Source organism: Pinus tabuliformis, chromosome 9 (genome assembly GCF_031772625.1).
Source record: "Pinus tabuliformis cultivar Carrire ecotype Pingquan chromosome 9, CPIR1, whole genome shotgun sequence".
Classification (NCBI taxonomy): domain Eukaryota; kingdom Viridiplantae; phylum Streptophyta; class Pinopsida; order Pinales; family Pinaceae; genus Pinus; species Pinus tabuliformis.
The window spans coordinates 1,340,875,100-1,340,901,549 of record NC_142307.1 but is presented as its reverse complement, the minus strand read 5'-3'; the positions used below and the strand labels follow the sequence as shown (position 1 = coordinate 1,340,901,549).

The 26,450-nt window shown below is 37.2% G+C and overlaps 1 protein-coding gene across 2 annotated transcripts in view; it reads right to left on the bottom strand.

Annotated features, from left to right (window-relative positions):
• Positions 1-283: 283 nt before the first annotated feature.
• Positions 284-26,450, bottom strand: part of LOC149153478 (polyubiquitin-like) — a 76,153-nt gene continuing 49,986 nt past the window's right edge. Inside the window, exons 1-2 of one of the 2 annotated variants that reach the window (XM_089441924.1) lie at positions 1,722-1,870; positions 284-1,393 (exon numbers count right to left, since the gene is read on the bottom strand). In XM_089441924.1, coding sequence (XP_089298050.1) covers positions 447-1,364 — 918 coding nt within the window. In that variant the 5' untranslated portion in view covers positions 1,365-1,393; positions 1,722-1,870 and the 3' untranslated portion in view covers positions 284-446. Of the gene's footprint in view, positions 1,394-1,721; positions 1,871-26,450 lie in introns of those variants that run through there. The other variant, XM_089441926.1, reaches the window with a different exon arrangement.

Genomic DNA, 26,450 nt, shown 5'->3' with positions numbered 1-26,450 from the left:
TAACCATTCTACTTAACTTTCCCATAGCTATTTAGTAGTTAGAAATGTAAAACTATTTGCACAAATATGATAATATACATGTATAACAAGGAGTCTATTTGCTTTCAAGTTAAGCAACAATTCACTTCTTAAAGCCAAAAAAATGATCATAACCAAAACCAAAGTGTAGCAAATACATAATCATTGCCTTTAATGTCGCCGGAAAATATATCTAAGATAAATAATATTATTTTTGAAAAACGAGTTCCAGTGCAATAGCTCATGAACACATTGCAAACCCTCATAGAATTAACGTGCAAAGCTTTAATTTTTATTGAAAGTTCTCTTCATAAGAGACCCAGAGACTAACAAAGTAAAAGTAACCAGTGTTTGACAGGGTAAGCTAACCTAAGAATTCAATGAAATGCGCATTTAGACCCTATTCATAAAAATATATGTCGAGAATTTCAAAACCCACCACGCAGACGCAAAACAAGGTGAAGTGTAGACTCCTTCTGGATGTTATAGTCGGCCAGAGTTCGCCCATCCTCCAGCTGTTTACCAGCAAATATGAGCCTCTGCTGATCAGGAGGAATCCCTTCCTTGTCCTGAATCTTCGCTTTAACATTATCAATCGTATCGGAGTTCTCAACCTCCAGTGTTATCGTCTTGCCTGTCAACGTCTTCACAAATATCTGCATACCACCACGGAGCCGAAGGACAAGATGCAGGGTTGACTCCTTCTGAATGTTGTAATCCGCCAGAGTCCTCCCATCTTCAAGTTGCTTCCCAGCAAAGATCAATCTCTGCTGATCCGGGGGAATCCCTTCCTTGTCCTGAATCTTGGCCTTCACATTATCAATAGTGTCGGAGCTCTCAACTTCCAGCGTGATGGTCTTGCCGGTCAGGGTTTTCACAAAGATTTGCATCCCGCCTCTGAGCCGCAGGACAAGGTGAAGAGTCGACTCCTTCTGGATGTTGTAATCGGCGAGAGTGCGTCCGTCCTCAAGTTGCTTTCCAGCAAAGATCAACCTCTGCTGGTCCGGTGGAATCCCCTCCTTGTCTTGGATCTTGGCCTTGACATTGTCAATTGTGTCAGAACTCTCAACTTCTAGGGTAATTGTCTTCCCGGTCAGGGTTTTGACAAAGATCTGCATCCCACCTCTAAGACGGAGGACAAGGTGAAGAGTGGATTCCTTCTGGATGTTGTAGTCGGCTAGAGTGCGTCCGTCTTCCAACTGCTTACCGGCAAAGATGAGACGCTGCTGGTCTGGTGGAATTCCCTCTTTGTCCTGAATCTTGGCCTTTACATTGTCAATGGTATCAGAGCTCTCCACCTCAAGGGTTATGGTCTTACCGGTCAAGGTCTTCACGAATATCTGCATCTTTAATCGAAATCAACACAATACAAAACCTGCGTAATCACGGAGCATAATTAGAAAACCCTGATTAACATTTGAAGGCGTAAGCTCCTGAATTTCACAATCTACACTCGTAGCCGAAATCATCTTTTACAGATCTAGAGCAAATTAAATCATTTAAAACCAAAAACAAAAGAGCAACTTGAATCCTCGTGGGATACAAAGACAAATTAACAGAAAGGGCATAACCTGACAACATCTATATATCTAAAATCTAGAAGAAAAAGGGGAAGATAACAGGTAAAGAATTCGAAACCAAGATCAAAGAAAAGAAGAATAATCGACTGCATGAAAGACTAAAAAGATGGAGAAAATTGATACCTAAGGGAAATCAAACGGAGATGATTACAGCAATCGCGTTGAGAAAATGAGCCAAAACTGCAAAAACACAATGAAGAAGAAGAGGCGTGTCGCCATATTTAAATGGCAGCAAGGGGAAGATGGTCCGCTCGTAAAGGGAAACGTGTAGTCGTTCCAAACCGTTCGTTTTGGAATATGTATTATTGGTGTTGGTGGGAGAAACTGCGAGGGACGTGGGGGGCGTGGAAGAGTCGAACATCTTCTTTCTTGCACTTCACGTTAAGTGCCTTCTATTTCACCCAGCGGTCAATCTCTAATTATTGATGTGAGATCACGAAATGCGTTAAAGATGAGGATTGACGATTTAAAAATAAAAGATTGTTAAATTAAAATTCATTATTTAAAGAAATTTGCACGCGGGTAGATGTCGGACTGGCCTGGAAGAATATTTTTATAATTGTTCTGGAAATTTTTTCTAATGGTAAGTGAGTGGTATAATATATAGAATTTGAGTATTTAAAGGTTTTTGAAACCTCCCTATTGGTGTTGGTGGCCTTCGAGAAAGAGGCGTGAAAGAGAGTAGCGTCTTCTTTCTTGCGCTCACCTTAAGTGCCTTCGATTTGACTTAAGCGGTCAATCTCTAAATATTGATGTGAGATCGAAATGCGTTAAAGATGAGGATTGACGATTTAAAAATAAAAGATTGTTATATTAAAATTCATTATTTAAAGAAATTTGCACTCCGGTAGATGTCGGCCTGGCCTGGTAGAATATTTTGGAGTCGTCGACGCAGAGGGGAATTACCTGGAAGTTTCAAAGTGATCGGAATTTCAGGTAGAATATTTTGGAGTCGTCGGAGGGGAATTGCTTGGAAGGTAAAAAGTGATCGGAATCTTTGATTATTGATGTGATATTATGAAATGTATTAAAAATAAACCATGAAGATTTTAAAATAAAATATTATTAAATTAAAATTTATTATTTAAAAAAATTTAATAATAAGATATTATTAAATTAAAATTCATTTTCAAAAAAATTAATAATAAGATATTATTAAATTAAAATTCATTATTTAAAAGAAATTTGTACTCCGGTACATGTCGGCCTGGCCTGGTAGACTTTTTTTATAATGGTTGCCAATTTTTTTTATAATGGTAATTGAGTTCTATAATATATAGAATTTGAGAATTTGAGTATTTAAAGTTTTTTTAAGTGTTGAATTTATTTTTGTATTTAAAATATATTTTAAATAATAATAAAATTATAATTTTATTTAAAATTGTATTATTAAATTTTAATTAAAAAATATTTATCAATTAAATTATATTTTAACAAATAAAATACATTAAAATAAATTTTTAGACTAAAACATTATACATACCTTAATAACATTTATATTAAAAAATACATCCAATTACATCTAAATCTTTTTAATTTATAACTTGTTTCTACACAACTTAATTATCCACGATTAACATAAACTCATTAATGATTAAAATAAAAGTCATAGTGATCGATGTATTCCTTCTATTCTATATGTCATAGTCACAATGGAAGTATAGATGCCTAATAAGGATATAGATGTGTTTGAATAATAAGTTTCCTCTTTTAGAAGGAATTAACATAAGCACTACCCTTTATTCCACAAACTCTTCTATTGGCATTGAAACATAACTTTTTTGGGGCTTAGCTAAGTGGAGGGAGAGATCAACGAAAATTCTATCTTCTAATTATTATATCTTTTACAAAAATATTAATGTAACATTTTAACATTAGTATGTAACTTAATTTTCTTTATATGGGTGACGTGTGGATGAAAGAGGCACAAGATGCCACAACCCTACTTAGGAAACGGATCAAGGGACGTGGCATCTCACTCTTGATGAGAGTAAATAGTGCACGAGACACTTTAAACATGCATTTGACAAAGCAGATGAAACAACGTTGGGAGGTGATGAGCGAGCTGGCCAAGGAGCTCAAGTGTGTGGAGAGTGTGCTAGTTGAGGTTTTAAACACGGCAATGTACTCTGGGGGATTTGCAAAGAGTGAAGAAGGGGGAATAGAGCGTCAGATTCATCTAAAAGGGGATTAGTATGGGGAGGTTCCCATCTTTGCATGGCTATAAGCGGCTAGCGAAGTGTTAAACCTGAATAGCGAAAGAATTGTTGTAGTCCAGCTGAAAGCACGCATGGTGTTAAGTATGAGGGAATTGAGGGCTTCACGAGACGACCGAGAATGAAGATTAATAAAGGAATTTCACTTTGCATTCCTTGTCAGTGCTATAGCCAACCTCAAACTCTAGAGGATTCAATGGACACACAACAAATTAAGAAGGTGTTTTGATTTCCCACAGTCCAATTGAGAAATATATAGGTATTCTGAATATAACATTGGGTGGGACAATCTCTGTCAGCACCATTTATGGCATCTGGTATCTCCCTCTCCCCCTAACTGACTTTTATGTTGGATTTGGACTTGTTATGTGGCTAAAGAATCGTGGTTTCAATGATAGTTTCTAATTCTTTATATATATATATATATATTTTTAATTGTTTCCATTTCAATTCCTAGTGGATATTTTTTATCTGTTACTTTACTTCTGGGATTATATGGTGGTTGTGGGAATATCTCTCCTATAGTTTGGTCTGGCGTTGGGATTCTTGTTGGGGATGGGAAGTTTCAATTGTTAATTTTGGTGGGTTGTCCTATCCTCAATCAAAGTCTCTGTTTTTGTTATGTCTATGCGGGTTTGTGATATGGTTTTGTTAGCTTTTTGGTGGGTTTGTTGAACCTGGGTTTGGTGGGAAGGTTGTGTTGTCATTTGGGATGTGGCAACCCAAGAGGGAAATAAAATTGGTTTTGTTATCTCTCAGAAGCTACTTTGGATATTTAACAGGTGCCAATTTGAGGTCCCTTGTAAATCAATGTGCAGGTGCAGGGAGACTTTGAGGAGAAAGCAAGGAATTGGGGGGGCAAATCCCTTGTGTCAAAAAGTTGACCATCTCATTTGAGTTGCTCCCTCGTGCAACTAGTGTTGGTTCTTGGTACCACATTGAGTGGGGAGTGGTAAGCAGTTGTGCAACAAATTTTTTTGGGTGAAGGTGTGGTTCGCTATTAGAAAAATTGCAGATTGAATAGTAATGCCACGACAAAAGGCCAGAGTTAAATGATGGGCTACATATTATTAGGAGAGGACCCAACGAGGAAATACTTAGATGCACCACCGTATAGAAGGGTTTGCTTTGTGATATCGAGAACTAATACCAAACCATATTTAGGCTAAAATCACCTACGTGAAAGGAGAGGCCTAATCCCATAGAACCTCCCTCTCAAAAAAAGAGGTGTTGATGGAATGGACATACTGGATACCAGACACAAGGCATACAAGGAGCCTATTTAATCAATACATGAAGATGGTGGATCTGTACTGGAAAATGATGTTTAGGTTAGGGAGCTTGATCCTAGATCGCCACAAATCATGTATTCACATTCTCCAATCATTAGAGCATTTTCATAAACACCTTCACATCTGTTTCAAAGGATGGGGTGAGTTGAGCACCACCTAGGCATTCCCTTGGTAGTAGAGAGACACCTAGACGTCCCATCATAACCCATCCCGGTGCTAGGCTCAGACTCAGACCCTATGGCTTCATAGTGTTCTGAATATGTTGGTTGTTTTTATTTTTTTTGTTCCTTATGCATATGGCTGGTTAGGTTTGTGTGCGAACCTTAGCTTGAATAATTGTGTAACAATGGGTTCCCATCTATCTATGTCCTCTTCAAGGAGAATCCTTTTTTGTTTATGGTTAGGTCTCCCATGCGAAAGACTGGCCCGGGAATATGTAATCCTTGTTGTATACCCCAATTTTTCCATATAATAAAATTTCTCTCCAAAAAAAATATCTAACTTAGTTTTAAAGAATAATAAAGGCATTGATGTAAAACAAAAGAGAAAATATTTAAAAAAGAAAGTAGAATAAGTATTTGATATAATGTTTATTGAAAAATGAAATTCAATTAAAACCATAAACTTTTACTTAAGTAAATGAAAGGAAAAAAAATCAACATAACATGAAGCCATATCAACATGGAAGACACTTTAGATCTTAGAATTTGGGCAATGTCTTCATAAATGGTATTATCTAAATTTTATGAGTCATTGTATATAGATTTAATTATCATAATTATAATTATATCGTTACAAACTTTCAAATAATATAGTACATATATAATTTTGATTAACATGAGTAAGACAAATGCATACCCCAAAGCTAACATATTGATGTGAATTTATGCACATAAATAGTGGTTGATGTGAAACAATAGTTAACTACTATTATATTAATTGATATTTAAGTTGACATTGTTAATTTTTCATAGGGCTATATTGTTCTTTTCTTTGTTAATTGCATTTCTTCATTAACACATCAAGTTCACCCCATAATATCATAACATTATTCATATTTACATCATTATTCAGCAACATATGCAACTATATAGAAAGAACAATATCATCATCAATGCAACGAAACATAAAGGAAAAATGGAAGAAAAACATTCACACATAGAGACATCGGGATTGGTCGGAGACCAAAGCAAAACCCACTTGTAACAACCCCTGGTTAGAAGTTCATGAAATAAAAGTTAATAAAGACAAAATAAGACCACAGTTAAGGGACACATATTCCAAGCTAAATGTTGGACATGACATCTTGGTGTGGGTGTTCATTTCGGTTTATTATGGCTAAGGAAATTGGCAAAGGCAATGGAAAAGGCTTTGGTAAGGAAAAAATATATTTTGGCACATTTATTTATGAAACAAAGGAAAATAGGAGAAAAGGAAGGGGAAATGTCACATGTTGCATGTGAGGAGGAAATTGAAGGAAAATAATGGAAAATGAAGAAAATAGAGGCCTCATTGATAAAAATACTTCTGAGGATTAGTTGGCAATATTTTGACAAGTTTTGGTGGATCTCTCTTCTATTCTCTCTCTCTCTCTCTCTCTCTCTCTCTTGGACACTTTGAGTTTTCTTGGAGCACTCTAGCTTTGGAGCAAGGAAGGGAAAAGTAAGAAAAGGAAAGGAAGGAAAGAAAGGATCAAGCAAGGAAGAGCAGGATCAAACAACTTTAGCAAGAATACTTGCAAGTAACATATTGCATGTGTGATTTCCTAGCTAGTTATGGCATGCATGGCTTTGCATGTTGGTGTATGGTTCTCTTGCTATCAGTGGCATGGTTTTGTCGGGTTATGACAATGGTTTTCAGCCTAGCCTTGCCTTTTTCTGGATAGCCATGGTGTGATGGGATTGTTTTCTCGGTTTTGAGCTTTGGAATTGTTGGATGGTTTCAGAATCTGGGGTGGAGGTGGTCTCAAGAAAATCCCAAAGGCCTAAGAATCCCTTGACCAGTTTTGGCAGGATACACGGTAAAGCTTGAGGGTAGAGTCTCAGTTTAGGGCCTAGTGATCCGGTGTGGATTCCGGTAAATCTCAAGAGAGAAGGAGACATAAAATTACTCAAGGATATTGATGGAGTTTGGAGGCATTCGTAGCTTGGTTTGGTTTTATCGTCTCGGTGCCAGTTTTGGTGAGATCACGGTTTCGTGAGGGTGGAGGTGGTTTAACCTCTGGATTTCGTTAGTTGTTTTTGGATTGGTTTATCCATGAGATCCCACATTCTGCTTGGAATATGGCATAGGGGTGATTGACTGAAAGAAAGATTTGGTTCAACCATGTCTACGATCGAGTGGTACGTGGAAGTCCCGAATGTGGTCGACTTTGCCTATGTTTAATAAAAGCTAAGTTCTCTTGCTTTGTACCTATTAATATGTGGCTTTAATGGCTGTTATCTCATTGTTATTTTCATGGCTTAATGTTGGTTATAAGAATGGTTATATGACTTGTTATTGTCATGGTTATTTCATGTAATTACTTGTAACTGAAAGGACATTGGATGCAAGACATAATTGATGTCAAAACAGTTAAAGGGAGAGGGTGGTGATCCTTCTTGTCAAGTCTCATATGACTTATCAGTCATTTATGCTCCGTCTTGTATTCATTTCTTATAGATTACGTTGTTGCCAAGTGTTTGAAAAAATGTCAGTCCTGGTTGAGGATGGCTAGGCCTAGTTCTGGAGTTAGTTTTTGATTTGTAAGTCTTGTTATTATGTAAATCATGGATTCTTAAAGTGTCACTGAATTATGGGCAGTGACCTAGGATTTGGGCTTGAAAAAGTGGCTCAAATCCCAGGGACGTTGGCACAACACTGAGCAAAATAGTCCCTGGATGCTGGCACACCATGCTATGGGAGTGTCCGGAGCCCTATGGATGCGGGCATGCCTATATCATGGGAGCGTCCGGGGGTTAATTAGTCTAAAAAACTAGTATGACCCAGGGGTTGGTCACCTGAGAGGTTGGGATGGTTCCTGAGACTCTTGTGGCTGGTGTGGAAGGTTTGTATGGTGTGTTTTCATCAGTTCCACTTCCTTAAGGTGACTTAGGAGGTCGAATCATATCATAGTAAATTCTTATCGCATGTTTACCCCGGTTGGCCAGTTACTTGGGTAGGTGTGGGAGGAGGGTGTTACAAAGTGGTATCAGAGCGAGTTGCGCTCTCTTTGGGTCATATTTGATACCACATAGTGGTATCAAAGCAGGTTGCACTCTCTTTAGGTCATATCTGATACCACATCGTGGTAACAGAGCGGGTTTCATTCTCTTTGGGTGATGTCTAGTTTTCGTTCTTTTTTGGTGATATATGATACTACAGAGTGGTATCAGAGCATGGTTCACCCCTCAGTCTGGATGGGTGGTGTGTGTTGGTAATGCATTCATGTCAGTTTCATATGTGATGTGTTCTTTATCTTTGTGTACCATTTTCTTGTTGCATTTGCATGGTGTTGATCATGGTTGTAGTGATGTCACCATGTGAAGGCTAATGATGTTGTTATGGGTTGTGTCGTCATGAGTGTATGGTTGTATATGCATGCATTGCCATGGTTATGGTTATGCATGTATGGTAGGTCACGCATGAATTGTGAGGTCATTGTATGCAATTAGGTCATCATCGTGATATTGGTATGTTATGATGCTAATGTGTTGGTTGAGATAGAGCAGGAGATGCAGATCATTAGAATGAGTTTGCGAAATTAGACCTTGGAGTAAGAGCATATTGTCATACATGTGTTGTATGTTTGGCATGCAGGTATGTTAGTTAATGGATTGTTATATACATTAGGGATATATACATGTTTGTCATTTATTATTATTATGGTTACATGTATGATAAATGCTAGTTGATTAGTGTAGTCATATGCACATGTGTCGGATAGTCATGAATTATAGTAACTTGTGGTTGTATGCACGGTTATTGTTGTTTTATGTTAGATAACTTGATGATTATGTTATATGTTAATGTGTTGTCGTTATATGATAGTTAGCTTGATGATTAGGTTATATGTTGTTGGTGAGCATGATATATAACTTGTTGTTGTTATATGCTAGTTGATGAGCCCTAGTATTGCAACAACAATGCTGCAACTCCCAAGGCTACCAACTTAAATTATCAACCTAGGGTTCATACAAACTTAAGAGGTGTCGACACTATATGTGCATCATACAATGTGTCATTCTTTCATTGATCTGATGTAATGGAGTGAATGTCATGAAATCAAAGCCTAAACTAATTGAAGAAATGTAAATGTTACTTTGAAAAGAAATTAATCCTAGGCAAGAACAACAATTTATAATTGAAATCCTAAGATCGTGAATTCAAATAAATATGCCTAATATACTATGTAAAAAGGCATGTCCTAATTGGTTTTTATTCTTCCTCAATCATGGATTTAGATCCTATGGGTTATGATTCAAGCCTATGAGACAAAAACCAAGATTTTGGAGCAAATCTAGTCAAGTTTACATGTTTTATAGGAGTTCTATAGGAGTTTGCTACAGGCGAAAGAGAATTGTTAGATGCGAAACAAAATTGCTACAAGAGGAGATAACTCATCGAATGACAAAGTAAATCAAATGAAAATGGGATGTAAATTTTTTTTATTAAGTAGGATAACTTAGGTCTCCATTCCAAGTGGAATCACTCCAAAATACCCTTGTTAACATGTGCTAAAAAATAATAGAAAATTACTACTCTAAAATCAGGAAATTCAAGAACTAGTGAGATATTTAACCTATCAGATGCCTAACCTAATCAAGTTCAAATGGGTTGGGGTAATTTTTTTTATTAACTTGAATGCTTTTATGACCTAATCCAAGTGGAATAAACTCAAATGAATCTCATTAACACATTCTAAAAAATAGCAAAAATTACTACTATTTTACTACAAGGGACTTCTAGAAATTCTAGATTTGTGAATTAGTAAACCAATCCAAGTAGTTCAATGAAGAAGATGAATTTCAAAGTTTTTATAAGGATGAATCATGCTTTTGACTCTGTAAATAACCTGCAAAATAATTTACTTCAATCATTTAACCCAATCTTACAACAAAAGAAGCATCAATACTAAATGCAGAAATAAGAAAAACAAGAATAAGATATGCATGTGAATAAGAAGTGAAAAGAAGAAAATAAAATTATACAAAAGGGCTCTGAGGCTCTTGGGATGGCCAATCCTAAGGATACTTAGATTCCTATGGAGGATACCAAACTTTAGAAGCTAAAAATGGCACCAAACTTCATTATTTGAATCAATCCAAGTACATCCCTGCTAGAAATGAAAGTGGAGTTGCAAAAATACAAGTTTTCTCCACAAGAAGACTAAGAAATACATGCCTCTAGAGGAAAATTCGAATTGGTACTTATACGAAATAATGATGAAGCATTCTCCTTGAAAGGAGGACACTTTCCCCTCCAAAATATTTTAAATAGTGGATCTGATTCCCAACACTAGGAATCTGCATTAAATGACAGGGAACACATTCCCAAATTTTCTCAATCATTGGAGCTCCAGAATTTGTCCAATAATTTCATCATATCTTGTTCATTTATTCTCTAATATTGATCCTCCTATAGCAGGGAGAAAGTCCCTAGATTATCTCCTCCTCCAAATCTTCATAATCTGCCCAATATTCTCACAATATTCTACAAAAATAAATAATATTAGGCACATTGTTGTCTAGGAAAATCCTCTATGCGGACAAATATGATCCCTCTAGCCCAATGAGTGGGACTAACAACCTATGTGACAATCAACTAGACACTTTCCTAAGTTACAATCAAAATAAGAGAAGAGGAAGATGGCCTACCTCGTTCTGATGCTATAATTTCCTCCTTTGTTAAAGACCTTGAATTGCTTGCACCACAGGCTCGGTCCTACTGCTCACAATGTTTGAATGCCTGCACAAGAGATCAAGACACAACAAAGCATACAAGTACAAATAGCATAATTGAAAGTAACATACTTAAGAGATCAAGGAGCATTAAGATAAATGATGCTTTAACATACACATTTATGGAAAATGAACCAGCAGTTGTATATATTAATAGAATAAAGGAGGAAGCATATAACCAAGCCTTGATGTCAATAACCTCTCCTTGAGTGAATGTCCAAGTCCAAGCTCAAGCTCTCCAAGCACTCCTTCTCGAAGCCAAATGGGTAGCATGTAGGCACAATCCCAACATAAGGGTGCAAATAGCCAAAGACCAACCATTTGGGAATGGGAGAGGATGAATATATAGGCAGGGAAATGGAGTTAGGATCTCTCCAAAGATAGGAGAAGGCCCTCATCTCAAGGAGTTAGCTCATAGGGATAAGACCAAAGGGCCAAGTTGAGAGAAATCAACCTCATCCATGCTGAACAACCTCTAGCTCATCATTCTGGAAGCCTCTAGATCACGAAGCTTCTTGTCCTCTTCGGGAAAACTGCCTTTTAAGGATCATCACTAGTATCCAATCCAAAAACATGCTGGCGTCGTGGGGCTAGTATAGTGCAACTAGCGACCATCAAGTTTTCAGTGTCAGGGGAGCCATGATCCTCAAATTAGGGTTTTAGAGCCATTTTCTTCAGGAGAAGCTTAAGGCATTTCTCCATCAGTGTTCTAGGGAGGATTTGAGCTGCATATCTGGATGAGTACGCTGCATGATGGTCATGTTTTGGGCACTTAGGGGTATGTCACAGGGAAGTGTGGGAGGTGTGATAAAATACTGTGTAACAGATGCTCCCTAAAGCATGAAAGTAGAACAGGGAGTGATGGCTGAGATGCTTTACGAGCTTTTGCAAGGACGAGAACAAACACTGTCAGGAGAACTGTAAATCAAGGACACATATACATATACATATTTGATATCAAAACATGAATCCAAAGTATGGACACGGCCATCCAGATAATAAGGACTATGTGAAAGGATCCATGGTATGGGTGCAACCATCCGACATAGAAGGATCATCATAAATGTAAAGTCCCACGGTATGGTCACAACCCTATGTATAGTAGAAACTTGTGTACAATCATGAATAATACATAACTCCACGCAACCTTAGCCATATCAGACAAGACTCAAGGTCTTGCACTCCTTCCCAACCCGATCAAAGTACGAATTCTAACATGCGAATAAATGTGTCGAAGTCGAACATGCTAAAAAACCACCTGATTACCGGCCAATGATGTGGACCGTTAACAGGTACAATAGAAACCACTAGTAATGACAATGGCTCTCAAGGTATGATAGTACAATCTGTGAATGTGAAAATGAATTTGAAGTTGAACACTCTTGGAATCATCCAAATGGAGGCTAATGATGAAAACTTTCATCGGATGCGAAGAACTTGCCATTAAGGCATGCAATCTCTAAGGTACTGACAGATAGTCTCTAAGTCATCTTCCTAGATAATGAGCTAAAGTCAATGAGAAGCGACTCGTCGAGTGAAGGCCATGATGATTCTCCCATCATCAACACGAGATGAGGAATAAAGTGGAATGATATGAATAGGATTCAAGACTCTAGCAAAGGGTTAGACAATGTATAGGTAATAGAATGCAGATAGGACTTCTCTTGAGCAACGACAACATGACTCCAGAGTGTGGTAGCATAAGACCAAGGGTCATGATGACGAAATGGAAAAGTCAAATGAGAGGTGAAATGGATCACCCAAACCTGGAAGGACAAGTGACTGAGCGAGGATATCCCAAACCCGTCATGAGAAACAGATGAGTGTCACATTCAAGGGTGACATGATGCTTATACAAGGGATGTTTCACTTTCATTTTCCCCACTATTTCTAGCAAGTACCCCAATTATTGTTTATCACAAGCTTAAAAGGGATAGCATATGCTCCTCATATAAGTTCATTCTTTGAATTAATCCACCCTAGTAAATTTTACGAGTCATAGGAAGGAGGAACTCGGTCTCATCATGGTGACGAGCCTTTCATTGTAAAAATTTTAACGAGCCCGACGGAAGGATAGCTCGGTATCTTTTTAATATTTAGAGAGCTTGGAAAAGAGACAAAAAAGAAAACTCCATCATGTCCCTTTTCGTAATTTGTCCCTCAAACCCGAAAAGGTAGAAAACAATATTCGAAAGAACCTCTTGACCATGTCGACCAAGGTGTACCTTTTTTGTAAATAGTCAACCTCAACCCAAAAAAGGGTAAACATATACTGAGACGACGTCAATTCATTTAATTTAACGAGTTTGAAATGAGAATTACTCGGTAATCTTTTCATATTTTGATAATCGTAAAAGAGCTGAAAGATGACTCCTCCTGGAGGAACAAGTGGTATAAAAGGATAACAACTGGTTCTGGTGATAATGGAACTGCTCAAAACATGTAAATGTCAAGAGGCTGGCTAATAAGACCACTCATTGTAGATGTTCCTTAGGAAGGGGTAAAACAACCAAGTGAAATTGTATGATCGGCCAAAGAGATGGTGGCGATGGAATGGAAAAACCAAGGCTCATCTAGAAAAAATCAGCTGATAAAAATGGCAATCACGAGATGTAAAGTGGGAATGGTTTCATTTTTACACAAGCTTGAAACATGAGAAACTATGATTGAGTATACTTGAGGATGGTTTCATTTTTTCACAAGCTTGAAACATGAGAAAAAACTATGCTTGGATTTGGTTTCATTTTTACACAAACTTGAAACAAAGATAAATTATGCTTGAGATGAGTTTTCATGCCCCCATCATAATGACTCAATTTGAGGTACATGCCCCCTAAGCTTCATTTCATTCACCTAAGTAGACTACTAGTTACTAATAGGTAGATTGAATGAAGGTTCACTTACGAGATCAAGTGAAAGACGCGACTAGGATTTTACGAGATCTGATCAAATACTCGAATTGGAAGAGGATTTGTGTCATTTTTTAATGAGCTTGACATAGGAAAAGAACCATGCTCATGGAAGCTTGATTCATTTTTTACCGAGCTTGACACAAGTAAAGGAACCATGCTCATGGGGACCTATTTCAATTTTTAACGAGGTTGACATAGTAAAAGAACTATCCTCATAGTCCTTGTTTCACTTTTTAACGAGCTTGACACAAGACAAGGAACTTTGCTCAAGACCCTTTATCACAGACTAAAAGAGGCCATGACTTCCAAGAGGTTCTCATTAGATGGGAGAACAATACTCTAGAAGGAATACATGTCCGGGGACCCAAATGAAAAATCGGGCTCGAATGCCTCCAATACATAGTGTACTACATCACCTACGAGATCATTAGTAGATGCAGGCATGGAATAGGTGGCCACGTAATTAACCTATGGCGAAGGTGATACCGCTTGCACATAAGAACCATTTAGGGATGATGCTTGATGGGGAGTTGATTCAGGACCAATGAATGCAAGTTGACCAATGATCACAATGCTTCCCTCATGCGGGAAACACATCACTCGAAAGAGGGAAGAACAAGAGCTCCCATGACGTAAACATAGTCACCGCCAAGGAGTAGATTAAAATCTAAAGGGCCTTGGACAACCATCGCATCTATATAGACAGTCTTCCCTCCCAAAGTAATAGGTAACTTAGGAAGGATCCCTAATGGTTGATTGGTTCTTACATTAAAATCTAACAGATTCTGGGTGACGAGGACAAGCTGAGGAGAACCTACAGCTTGCCAAGCAGTTGAGGATATGATGCTAACATATGTGCCCTCATCTATCACTGAGCTAGGTATGACCATATGGTAAGTATGTATTGTAATCTAGAAAGGCACATAAGACGGAAGACGATATCTTGTTAGTCGATTCCAAACAAAAGAAGTGACCAAGCTACTTGGAGGGGGTGTCGTAGGAACATGAGAGCTACCCTCTTTCTCTATGGGAATAGGAGAAATTCTCTCATGCACCTCAAGAACGGGAGGATTTACCTCTAGTTCATTCGAAACTGAAGAAACCAGAAGAACCTGAGAAGTACGAGGTTCACTCTCTACTAGAAATTTACAGTTAAATGAAGGTGGAGTCAAGTCTACCAGTTTCTCAACCAATGGTTGGTCAAGAACAGACTTACAAGACTCACTTTCAGAGAGAGAGGGGTTAACCAAAGATGACTTTTGATCAATCACTGGATCAAATAGTGAAGGATTAGGGGAAAGCTTTCGATAACCAGCCAGAAGACAAGGGTGGGAAGCAGTAAGGTTTTCCAACTCTTTGGAAGCTTCATCCAAAAGAGGACAAAGGTGAATGGGATGATTACCTTCACACAACTTACAAGGAAAATTGACTTTTCCCTTTTTCCCATGGACTTTATTGTTACTAGTTGAGGGAATGTCACCAGCATTAACCCCAGAGGATGATGACAAAGATAGATGTGAACATGTGGACCACACTTTTAAGACCTTGGGAATACCAGGACAATTTCGAAGAAGGTGGTCACCCTTACATAACATGCAAGGGAATTTTACTTTCCAGGGATGGTTGGAAGAATTTTCTACACCAGTTGCATCGATAACAATAGTTGTTTGGTTGTCCCTTTGCTTATTTTTCTTCTTCTTCTTCTTAGCTTCCTAGTTACTAGAATCCAGACTTTCACCAGGCAAAGAAGGTGAAGGGTCAACTTTAGGATCAACATGATGTTGATGTTGTTCAGGTGGAGGAGAACTTGGTTGAAAAGTTGTTTGGACACTCGGAATCACTGAGGTCGAAAATAACAAAACTGGCAGACCAATGGTCAATCCAGGAAGGGTCAACGTTGTCATATAGGGAGCACCAACATTTCCAAAAGAAGGAAAAGGACTAGGATTCCCATCAGGGGGGTTTCCTTGGTTGGTAGGCTCGGGAAATGTTACCATTGGTATTAATCTAAGATCTGCTAAGGAGTATTCCTACAGAAAGGATGTTTTTCCGTGGTCAATTAATTGATTTTAGAACTTTAACAAAAATAAATAAAAAAGGGGTAGTCTAGGCAAAAGGGTTTACCAAGTATCTATGAACTGCTATATACACCTTAGCCAAAACCGAGGAATTAACATATGGTGGCCAATCTCCCCGAATGATGTGTTCAGTGTATCATGTTTACAAGGCAGCAGACTCGGTTACCTATGGCTAAAAGATAACAACCTAAGGGGGTCTCCCAATATATACTTGACATACGAGGAGCACAAGTCCGTGTTAGCGTTGTCTAATGAAAAACCGTTTGATGAGAGCGTCCCTATATACTTATCATACTAAAGTGCCTCTGATATACCCGAAAGTACTAGAGAACCTTCTATATACTTCCATACTGGGACGAGATTTCACCCCCGGGATACACTGCACAATGGTCATGTTTCGGGCACTTCAGGGTATGTCACAGGGAAGTGTGAGAGGTGTGACAAAATAATGTGTAACACACACATATGCAATTATCTCTAAACCTTCCTAATGAACATATTAAAGCTAAAAATATGTAATCTAATGCAAAAAAAAAAGGTTTAATGTGTTGAAGGATGGCCAGATGGGCCTTAATTTATGTCTAATTTGGAGGCCCATCATACCCCTTGCTGAAAGTGTTGCTCATCCTCTTAGCAACTTAATGACCTAATTGTGCCTCATTCATGGCCCTGGTGGCCTCCTTAACATCCCAAGCTACCTCAGAAGAATTTTTGGTGCATCTTCTCTTGTTTTATCCTCTTCCGCTTCTTCTCTAGATCCATCTTTTTCTCCAAATTCTAATTAGGCTTGTGCTTGTGTCTTAAGAAAAGTATCCATGTTAATGTCCACAATGTTTGTCCATGACATAATTTTTCGAACATTATCCAAAAAATATGTGATAATTAGCATCTTTGATGAGTCTGTGGACTCTCTTCAATTGAAACTACCCCCCCCCCCCCAATGATTTGTCACTGTGATTTTCCAAGGTTTGGCAAACCAATACTCCCAATATGCTACAGGGGTAAAATAATAGTTTTATCCATATTGGTTAGAGGAAGGAAAACTTTAGACTCAACTAAAAAACAATTCCATTTCCTTTATTATCTTGCTTAACTCAAAAGAAACATTCTCAGACAATATTTTTTATTCTCAAACTGTTATCAGAATTTTGGTTAAAGGAGTGAGAGTTTTTGCAGGTTTCTTGTCCACATATGGTAGAGAAAAATGTGTACTTAACATTCTATTAGATGTACCTCTTCAAATCCAGGGTAAATTTATTCAAAATCAGGCTTTTTGTAGCACATTGTCTTCTCCTATAGCAACCTCATTTCTCCTGTAGAAGCTATGCCCGATCCTATAGCACTTGCAAATCGAATATGTATCTCTTTTGTAGCACCCTAGGTAGCCCCTGGTAGCATCTAGCTCATCCTTTTGTACCTTGATGAGTTTCTCCAACTGTTTCTTGGGAATGAGTAATTGTGCAAGTGAATTTGAGCTCGTACTTTTATTCCCTTTGGTGACTTGGCCTTTGCACAGATTTCCTCTTTTAACCATTGTCCCCACTCCTCGTAATCATCACCCTTATTAATTTGGATTTTCCACGTTGCATGAGTGAGAGAGTTATATTCACTTAACTGGTTGAGGGTGGCTAAGACTCCTAACCCATCCTTAGCTTATAAAACCTCATCTCTCGTGCATTGACAACAAATTTCTAATTATAATATGCTTAAGAGAAGAGGTCAAGGATATTTCATACCTGTACCTACCTTATGGTTGTTGGAGAGGCATGCATGTTGCTTCTGAGTTGATGTGATCCATGGTCCTCTGGAGGTACTAATTTCCTTGCTTTTCTTGATTCTACACAAGTCTTCATAGATTGATGATTCTTTGACTAATAAAACTGTTGTGTGTGCAAGTTTCTTCCCATTGTGCAATCTGTTACTGGTATAGTGGATGGAATGGTTCCTAAGGAGGGTGTGCCCCTTCTCAACTTTAGAAATGGCTTCATGATGCTCAAGGTGGCTGTATCTTCTGCTCTATGGGTGAAAAAAAGAATTGATGTTGGGTTTGGTTGTAACTCTACACACTGCTACAGGAGGAATCCTCTTCCTGTAGCAGTCATTTAATTCCTCTTCGAGACTTCATTACTGCATGTGGGATTGATGTAAAGTCATAGGAGGTATAAGGACAGGGTTAAAATCATCAAGAGGTGGTGTAGGTGGTGGAAAAGTTGATGGCAAAGGTTTTTCTGATTTTTTCATGTAAGGCAGAGTGGATTTTGAAGATGACTCTTGGCTAGATGGAGTGGATGAGTGATGAAGGTGATATAGGTGGACCTCTCCCAACATTTCTTAGAGAATACATGCCCTTTTGGCCCCTTTTTCCAACCATATCTGCCTCCTGTAGCATTTCAAGTCAATTTCTTGTAGTTGAATTGGTTTATCCATATCCCTCAAATGGTAGATTGTATTGACCTGAAATTTGGTGAGCATGTTTCCAACATCCTTATGCATCTCCCTGTAAAAAATCTTGGCCAATGTATGCACGAATATCGAGAAAAAATAAAAATGGTTATAGGTGAAGACAACCGATTTATCGAAAAGTGTGCACTCGAATTTGTTGAAATTCCTTGAGCATGTTACCATCATCCATATGCATCACCCCATGAAGCATCTCGGCCAATGGATGCACAATTTTCAAGATAAGATAAAAACAATTTTATGTTCTTTGTATTTTGGCCTCCTGTAGCAAAACAGAACCCTCTTGTATCATTTTAGGACATCGATGAATGGGAAATGGTTGGAAATGATGGGTGGATGTTTGAAATGGCTGAGGGTGATGGATTGAAATGGCCTTGGTCCCATTGGAACACCGAGCAAAGGAGGACAAAGCCCAAGTTTGACTTTCTTTGACTAGGCTTTTGATTAACTTTTCTTTTGGTAGCTAACTTGTTTTTGTTGCTTGTATAGGTTGGAGAGAACCTGCATTCATTAGAGAGAGATACATGGAGAAAATATTCTTTTTTCATTTTTTCATTTTTTTTCTTTTAGACCTACTAGTTGTGTCAATGAGGTTTTCAAGTAGTAAGTCTACATAGGCGCCTCAAAGGAGGTTTTCACCTAATATCTCTTCTTTTTCTCTTTTTCCAACCCATTCACTACCTCATGGATGTTTTCAATCAATGAGTGAATCTTAGGCACCTCAAAGGAGGTTTTCACCTAAGATTTTATTTTTTCCTCTTATTTTTTCATTTCTTTTTTCTATCCTACTCTACTTGAGAAAACAAAATCTCTTTCAAGTATAGGAATACTTCCAATGGAGCCATGTGCACATTAAGATGACATATAAAATGATATGTCAGCTTGAAATATATGCTTTGACATGTAAATGAATTTTTGAGACCAAATGCTTTGACTTTGACGATATCAAATGCGGTTGAAGAAGAGAGTGATCCCAGTGCTCTAGTAAAATGTTTTTGGCCTACATCCACATGAGGGACATCGTGCTTATGTAAATCAAAATGTGAAAATGAAGTTGGTTTTGCAGAAGGGATGCCACCACAATCATGAGGGAGAACTCGAAACAAGGATAGTGCTTAAAAAATTTTAGAAGGAAAGGAGGTGGTTCACTAGGTCTAATTCAAAAATTGACAATTTGAATGGAGGTTAGTGAGGTAAGCATGGTTCTTCTTTCCTTTTCTATTTTGTAAATCTTTGTTTTGCTCCACTTTGTAGTCTGGTTATGCATGTTGTATGGCTTGCATTGTGATTTGAAAGAATAGTTTGTGTGAATTGGGAAGAGATTGGTTTTTCACCTATCTCCTCCCAAATTTTGGTCTTTTCTTTGTGTTGGATGGGATAGGTGAGGAAGAATCTAGCTAAAGTGGATACATACGTTGTTTGTGCTCTGCCACAGTTGTGGGTGCGAAAGGTTTGTATTTCTTTGTTGGGTCAGTAGCACGTGTCTAGTCTAAATTCCCCTTTGTGCCAACTCAAAAAGATAATCCCTACTCATACATGACAATATTTATTCAACCATGTTTGTGAATTGTTTCTGAAGTTCTTAATCCGGTCCTAGCATCCTAGAGTAGTTTCTTTGAGCTCTATAACGACTCTGGGTGAAAAAGGTTTTTAGTTATGTTGGGAGAGTTATATGTATTTGGTTTGAGATTTCATCAATGAATAAGACTTCAAATGAGCAACAACATCTCCCAAGTGTTTCAACAACCATTTCCTTCCTGTCTAATCATCCATTGCCCTCTTTTCCAACTTAAAATGTGAAGATAATTCATGGCATCATATATAGAAATATTGGCTCAACAAGGTTCATGATCATTTTGAGTAAGGCTATCTATTTGTGTTTCCCTATCTATGATTCACTATTTACAATTATTGATTCTCCATTTGTGCAATTACGATCACAAGACTATTTGGAATTTGAAAGGGTGGGAGGCCTTAAGCCTATTCTAGAAATCTCACTCTCCCACTACCAAGGTGGTGGACTCTATCTAAGTTTTAGGTATATAAAACAATACATTTTTTCTTCACTTAGACATGTTGAACAAAGGGAGATCCAGAAGTGAACTCAATATGTTGCATCTCCCCAATGAGTAATACAAACAATTAATGGAGAGGATATCACACCTTCAGGAAGACATCCTCAATTTTCAAATTCAATTCAATCAGATGATTGCAAGTGTGACCACATCCATGGAACTGCTACTTGACCATCAAACCATCATGTAGAGAACCAAAGATGAAGTGTCAAGAATTTGTCAACAAGTTAAATAACTGCAACTCTCCATAAAAAATACTCCTTTGGAGCACTCTTCTTCTAGCGACTCTAGTGCACAAGAGTTGTCAGATTTAAATACTCCACTTCTTCATCAATTTGGGAATTTGGGACCTAGGAATGTCAAACCTCCATCTTACAATTAGTATGTTTTACAAATTTTATAATCTTTTGAATGTCTTTTTCTATTTATATTATTTATCAACACAATAGCTTAGGTATCATAGAGAGCAAAATTTTTGATGTAGTGAACATACCCAGGATGGTCATGTTTCATAGGAGACCACTTGGAACCACCCTTTTTCAATGTACTTGTTGCACTCACAACACAATTTTTTTTCAAAATTCTAATTCTAGTTTTAAAAATAATAATGATTATTATTATTATTATAAATCATGTTAGTCACACAAGGAATATTATAAGGTTATAAGGAAATGTTCATGCATTATTTATGAAATAATGTAATAGATGTCGTGAACTATATTTAATTCTTTTTTAATAAGCTAGACAAAGATTTGTATTACCTTATAACAAAAGTATAGTATCATTCAATTGTGCCTACTAGTATGCCACCAAGGAAACCAAACCAATAGCAAAATCAGTGCAAATGTCATAACACAATAGTACAATTTTAAGAGTTCGATAAAGCCCGAAGAGGGACAGTAAAACTTAAACATAAACTATCATGAGAGGCACTATAACGGCATGTGAAATATAAATTAAAACTAATAATTTAAACATTCAGCTAGAAGGAGAATCCACCTATTTAGTTTTAGGAGTCTTTTTCTTCTCATCAGAACTAGAGAGATCTAAGTCAATGAGTTTCTTTTCCATTAGAGATACTTTGGAGTTTAACTTCTTGAGCGAGAGTTGCACCTCATCAATTTTGAGAAGGATTTCTTGTTGTGTTTCTAATACAAGTCTATAGTTTGATGGTATTTAGTTTTCCTAGTGCAAGTGTTCCTTGTTTCAAGGATTTAGTGACACGCTCTACTATGTTGGATAAGAAGCACCATTCCAGCCAATATTCTTATTCCACATTGTGTATTTCCCTACAAATTGAGGGGAGAGTTCTCCCATAAAGGTACAAATATTTTAGTATTCAATTGAGCTTTGGTGCTAAGTGGCTACTTAAAACTTTGACGCACCTTGCAATAAGAGGAAGAGGATTGAAAATTTTGATAAGGGGGATGAAGAACAAGAGCAAGAGAGTCGTGAGGCAAGGAGTAGATCAGGGAGACCTCAAGTAGAAACTACAACTAGGATAAAAAAAACTTAATATGCATATACCCAAATCTTGTATTATGCCAAGCATAGAGGTCATTTAATCTATGGATAGGTTTGTGTCATGCTATGATCTTGTGTGCATGGGCTATCGCAAATGTTCACCCACCATCTGAGGAACTCCACTCAAGTTATTAATCAATCTATTCATAGTGTTGAAAATGTAGCAAGCAAGGTCTTCTAGCTTGTGCCTTAGCCAATGAAGATCTTGAGTTGTCCTTCTGAGTTAGACTTCAGTTAGGATGAGTTCTTTCCAATTTACTAGAAAACCATCAAGTTAGCATGGGTAGATTTGGAGCTTCAGTTAAGTGGAGTCTTCATCAGTTTAGCTACATAACGAGGTGGAAATTAGCACAAGTAAGTCTTCACTCTTGATTGAAGATCGAGTTAGATCTCTAGTGTTGATTGGAGAGGGCATGAGTTAACAACTCTAGTGATGATTGGAAGGAGAGTGAGTAGTACTCTTAGTTAAGTAGCTATCAAAGCTCGAGTTCTAAATTAAGTTAAGCCTCCTTGCATGGATCAAATTTTGCCTATAAAATAAGGATGAAGGAACAAGGATTATTCATTGTTTTGTGCACAAGTTTATGAGACAAAGAAACTCACGAGTTTGTGAGAAGAGTCTTATTTGTGGAGAGAACAGAGAACTTGTTTTCTAAGAAATAGGAGGAACAAGTGCACTAGAATTTAGGAGTTGATCGGTTATGTGCAAAAAGGAATTGGGTCCTAAAAAATAGGAGCTCAAGTGCACTAAGAAATAGGGCCTAGAAGTGCGCTAGGAAATAAGAGATCAACATTATGGATAAGGAGGCCAAGGAGGAGCAAAATTGAGGCAAGATAGTAGGGTTTGTGGAGCAAGGCAATGAGGCAGTAGAAGGATCAATTATGTGCAGGAAATGAGATCAAGTTCTGATTGAGGAAGGCCAATATCAATTGCATTAGCTAAGATTTGTTAGAAGAAGGAAAATTATTTCTCAAGAGAGATAGAGTACTTTGTAAAAGATTCAATTGCTCTGAGGACAATCAATAAAATAGCCATATCAAGCAAGAAAGTTTTCCCTGTTGGGATTCCTAAAAAAAAAGTATGTCAACCTGTGGATGTGTTTTTATCTCTCTGTTTTTATTCTGCTACATATGAATTGTTAAGAAAATTTATATCTTGGTAAAAGTAAACTAGTTTCAATCTCCATATATTCATATAACTAGCTACAGAGTTTCGTGGAAATTTTACCACATAGAAATTTAAACTAAGTTTTCATCCTCACCATTTTATTATCTAGTTTTAGAATTTTATTTACCTTATCTTCTACTAGCAATAAATAAAAAATATTTGAACGTTTCACTCAATCTATTCATTCATCAATGCATGTCATTTTCATTGCAAGGTGATCTACATTGCATAATCACCATTTACTCTTTGACGTGAGCTACAAGCTTTTTTACAATGGTGAATTGTGAGCTTGTCTTATGATGATGAACACTTCATATTTTATTCAAAGTAATGTTTATCCTAATGAAATCATGGGGATGGGTCGAGGATGGGAGCCACCTTTGGTGAATTAAACTATCTCAAGGGGAATCCAAGCTTGACTGAGCTTTGCACAATCCTAGTGAAAACATCCCACTAGTGGGAAAATTGTTCTTCCATCCAAAATTACGGCTAGTCCCAACCTACGCTTAGCCTAATTCGGTTTAAACAAAAATTCACTATTCTCACTATTATAAACCAAAATCCCTTAGAAAAGGGGCAATATAAAAAGCCATGGAAGGAGATTCCATGGAAGATTGGTCCATTGGTGCATTTAGATCCACAAATATAAAAAAAATATCAAAGACTAAACAAAACATTGGAGATAAATTGAAAGCATTTTGAAATTAAGCAGTAAATTATTAATGTAGAAGGCAATGGAACTAGTGTAACATTGCCAACAAATCACCTAGTTATAGTGTCAAGCAAAGGGTTTTGCAAATAAATTAGCTCAAGGTTACCTAAACATGGTGTAAAACTAAATTGGTGGAGAGATACAAATCTAGTGAGAAAATTTGCCAAAATGTGGACCACATTTAACCGACACGTGTAGGTGGTCACCCAATTCTTATAAAGGATCATGTTAAAGTCATACTATATAGTTGTAATTTCACAACCTCATCATAATAAGAATTATTCTATAACATTTTTTGTGTATCATTTGTATTAGTTTCAAAATTAATATGCAAAGATATAAAAACATCTAAACATGAGTAATACATAGCTTAAGAAAACAAAAGTTAAATATATAAAAATATTAGCACAAAAATGATAATATGTATATAGAAATTTCATTTTTCAATACAAATCACATAATCATGGACTTTAATATCCTACCATCATTAATTTTTTCCCCGAGGAAAAATCGTAACTTTTCATTAATTTGAAAAATTACATGTAGTAGATGCCTGTGGCATATGCAGTCTGTTGGCCGTAGCCTTCAAGTAGTAATCAAAAAACATATGACCGAAGCCATTGCAAAATGTATAGTTCTGTACATATATTACCACGCAGGGTATACTGATAAGTCTAAAAATAGGAGTATAAATATATACATAACATCGGCAAGTAGTTGTACTAAAACTGCTGAAAATAAACAAAAATAACTTAGGGCCTGGCAACCCTTGGATATGCCCTATCAATGTAGGGCTGGTGATAGTATTGATATTGTTCATCTCCAATCTATTCCTGTATCAACCACAGGCCTCTGGGATGTGTCGTAGCCTCCTTGGATAATTCATTAGCAGCCGAGTTACGTTCCCTGTAAATATGTTGACATGTAACAGAATTAAATTGTGCTTTTAAAATCAGAATTTCATCCAATATGTTCCTGAGTGAATGCACATGGCATGCATTAATGTTATTGAACCAATTTATAATGATTTTAGAGTCACCGAATATTTGTAAATGATTGTATGAATGAGCCAGTGAAAAATGTAAGAGATCTCTGAGGGAAATCAGTTCTGCAAAGTAATTAGTTCCCACTCCTAACCCCATTTGTATTTTTAAGTGGTGGTGTTCAGATAGATGAAATAAAATTCCCCACCACATCCCTGTGCTTGAGCTGCTTCATCGAAATAAGCCCATGGTGTAGAGAGATCAATAGTTTCAGGAATAACCACTCGGTTTGTAGGAGTGTGATCCTCATTCGGTAATTCATGATATGCAGCAATGATCTTAGCTGTGATGAATGGCCATCTAGCCAATTTTCCCCTGAAGGTAATCCCATTCCTTGTCAGCCAAATGGACCAGCAAACAAGGAGAGGTAGGCAATGATTTTTTGTATCACAACTTGCAGCTCGCCAGAGATCCCAAGCTTTAGATACAGATTGGCCATGCCATCTGATAGATACTGTAGTGTCCTATCTAGGGTGCTAGATTAGGCTATATTTATTATCGACCAGGGTCAGTAAACTTCAAGGCATGTGTCTACAATCTATAGACATAAAGGATTCCTAACTAAGTGTTCGTGATGGTAGGTTACAGAACTTCCTTACGGAAGGTTGAGGTATGCTTCCTATCGCCTGGACACTCAGGTCACTCAATTCATCTACCTATTTTAAAAACACTGTGTATTACTTAAACCAAGATTTCAATCCCCTTACGAGGATGATGTGCATAAAACCCCTGTTCAGTGAACACTCAGCATTCAATGTTTATCATTCATTAAAGATTGAAACATACTAAAATCATAAGCACACTTAAAATTCAAATATATGAGAAACAGGGTTCATGAAGATGCTTTTAAAAATAACGAAAATATCAGATCCCTTACAGGATACAATTCAACGATCTCAACGATGAATCCTTCAAGCTACCATCATAAACATTACTCATACAAATTTCTAATTAAATCAATGAAATCATAAACCAAACTCTAATCACTGTGCATACTATTGAATATTCAGAAGTTGCAAATGAAATGAAATGACAGTATACCCGTTCCACGCAGGGCCCGTCCGCGTTTCAAAGGTATACTGGACTGTGCTCAAGCAACTATAGAATCAACGCAACAATGAAATCGTGACTGCAACTGTGTTTTTGGTATTAAGTTCAAAAGCTCTGTTTTCAAAACGATACAATGATAACAACTTAACTAACAACACATAACTGTGTTTACATATGTTTTACAACGTTTACATTTCGGAATGAATGTACATTCGTGATGAGGCTGTTGCCGCTTTTGCTATGGCATAGTTTTTAAGTTCTTTCCATTCTGAACCGATTCCAAAAAGGAACAAAACTAAATCGGTTTAGAACCCTATGCTGTTGCTGCTTTTGTCGCCAACATGCTGTGCTTTGACCATCATTGACCGCGCATTCAGGAGTGT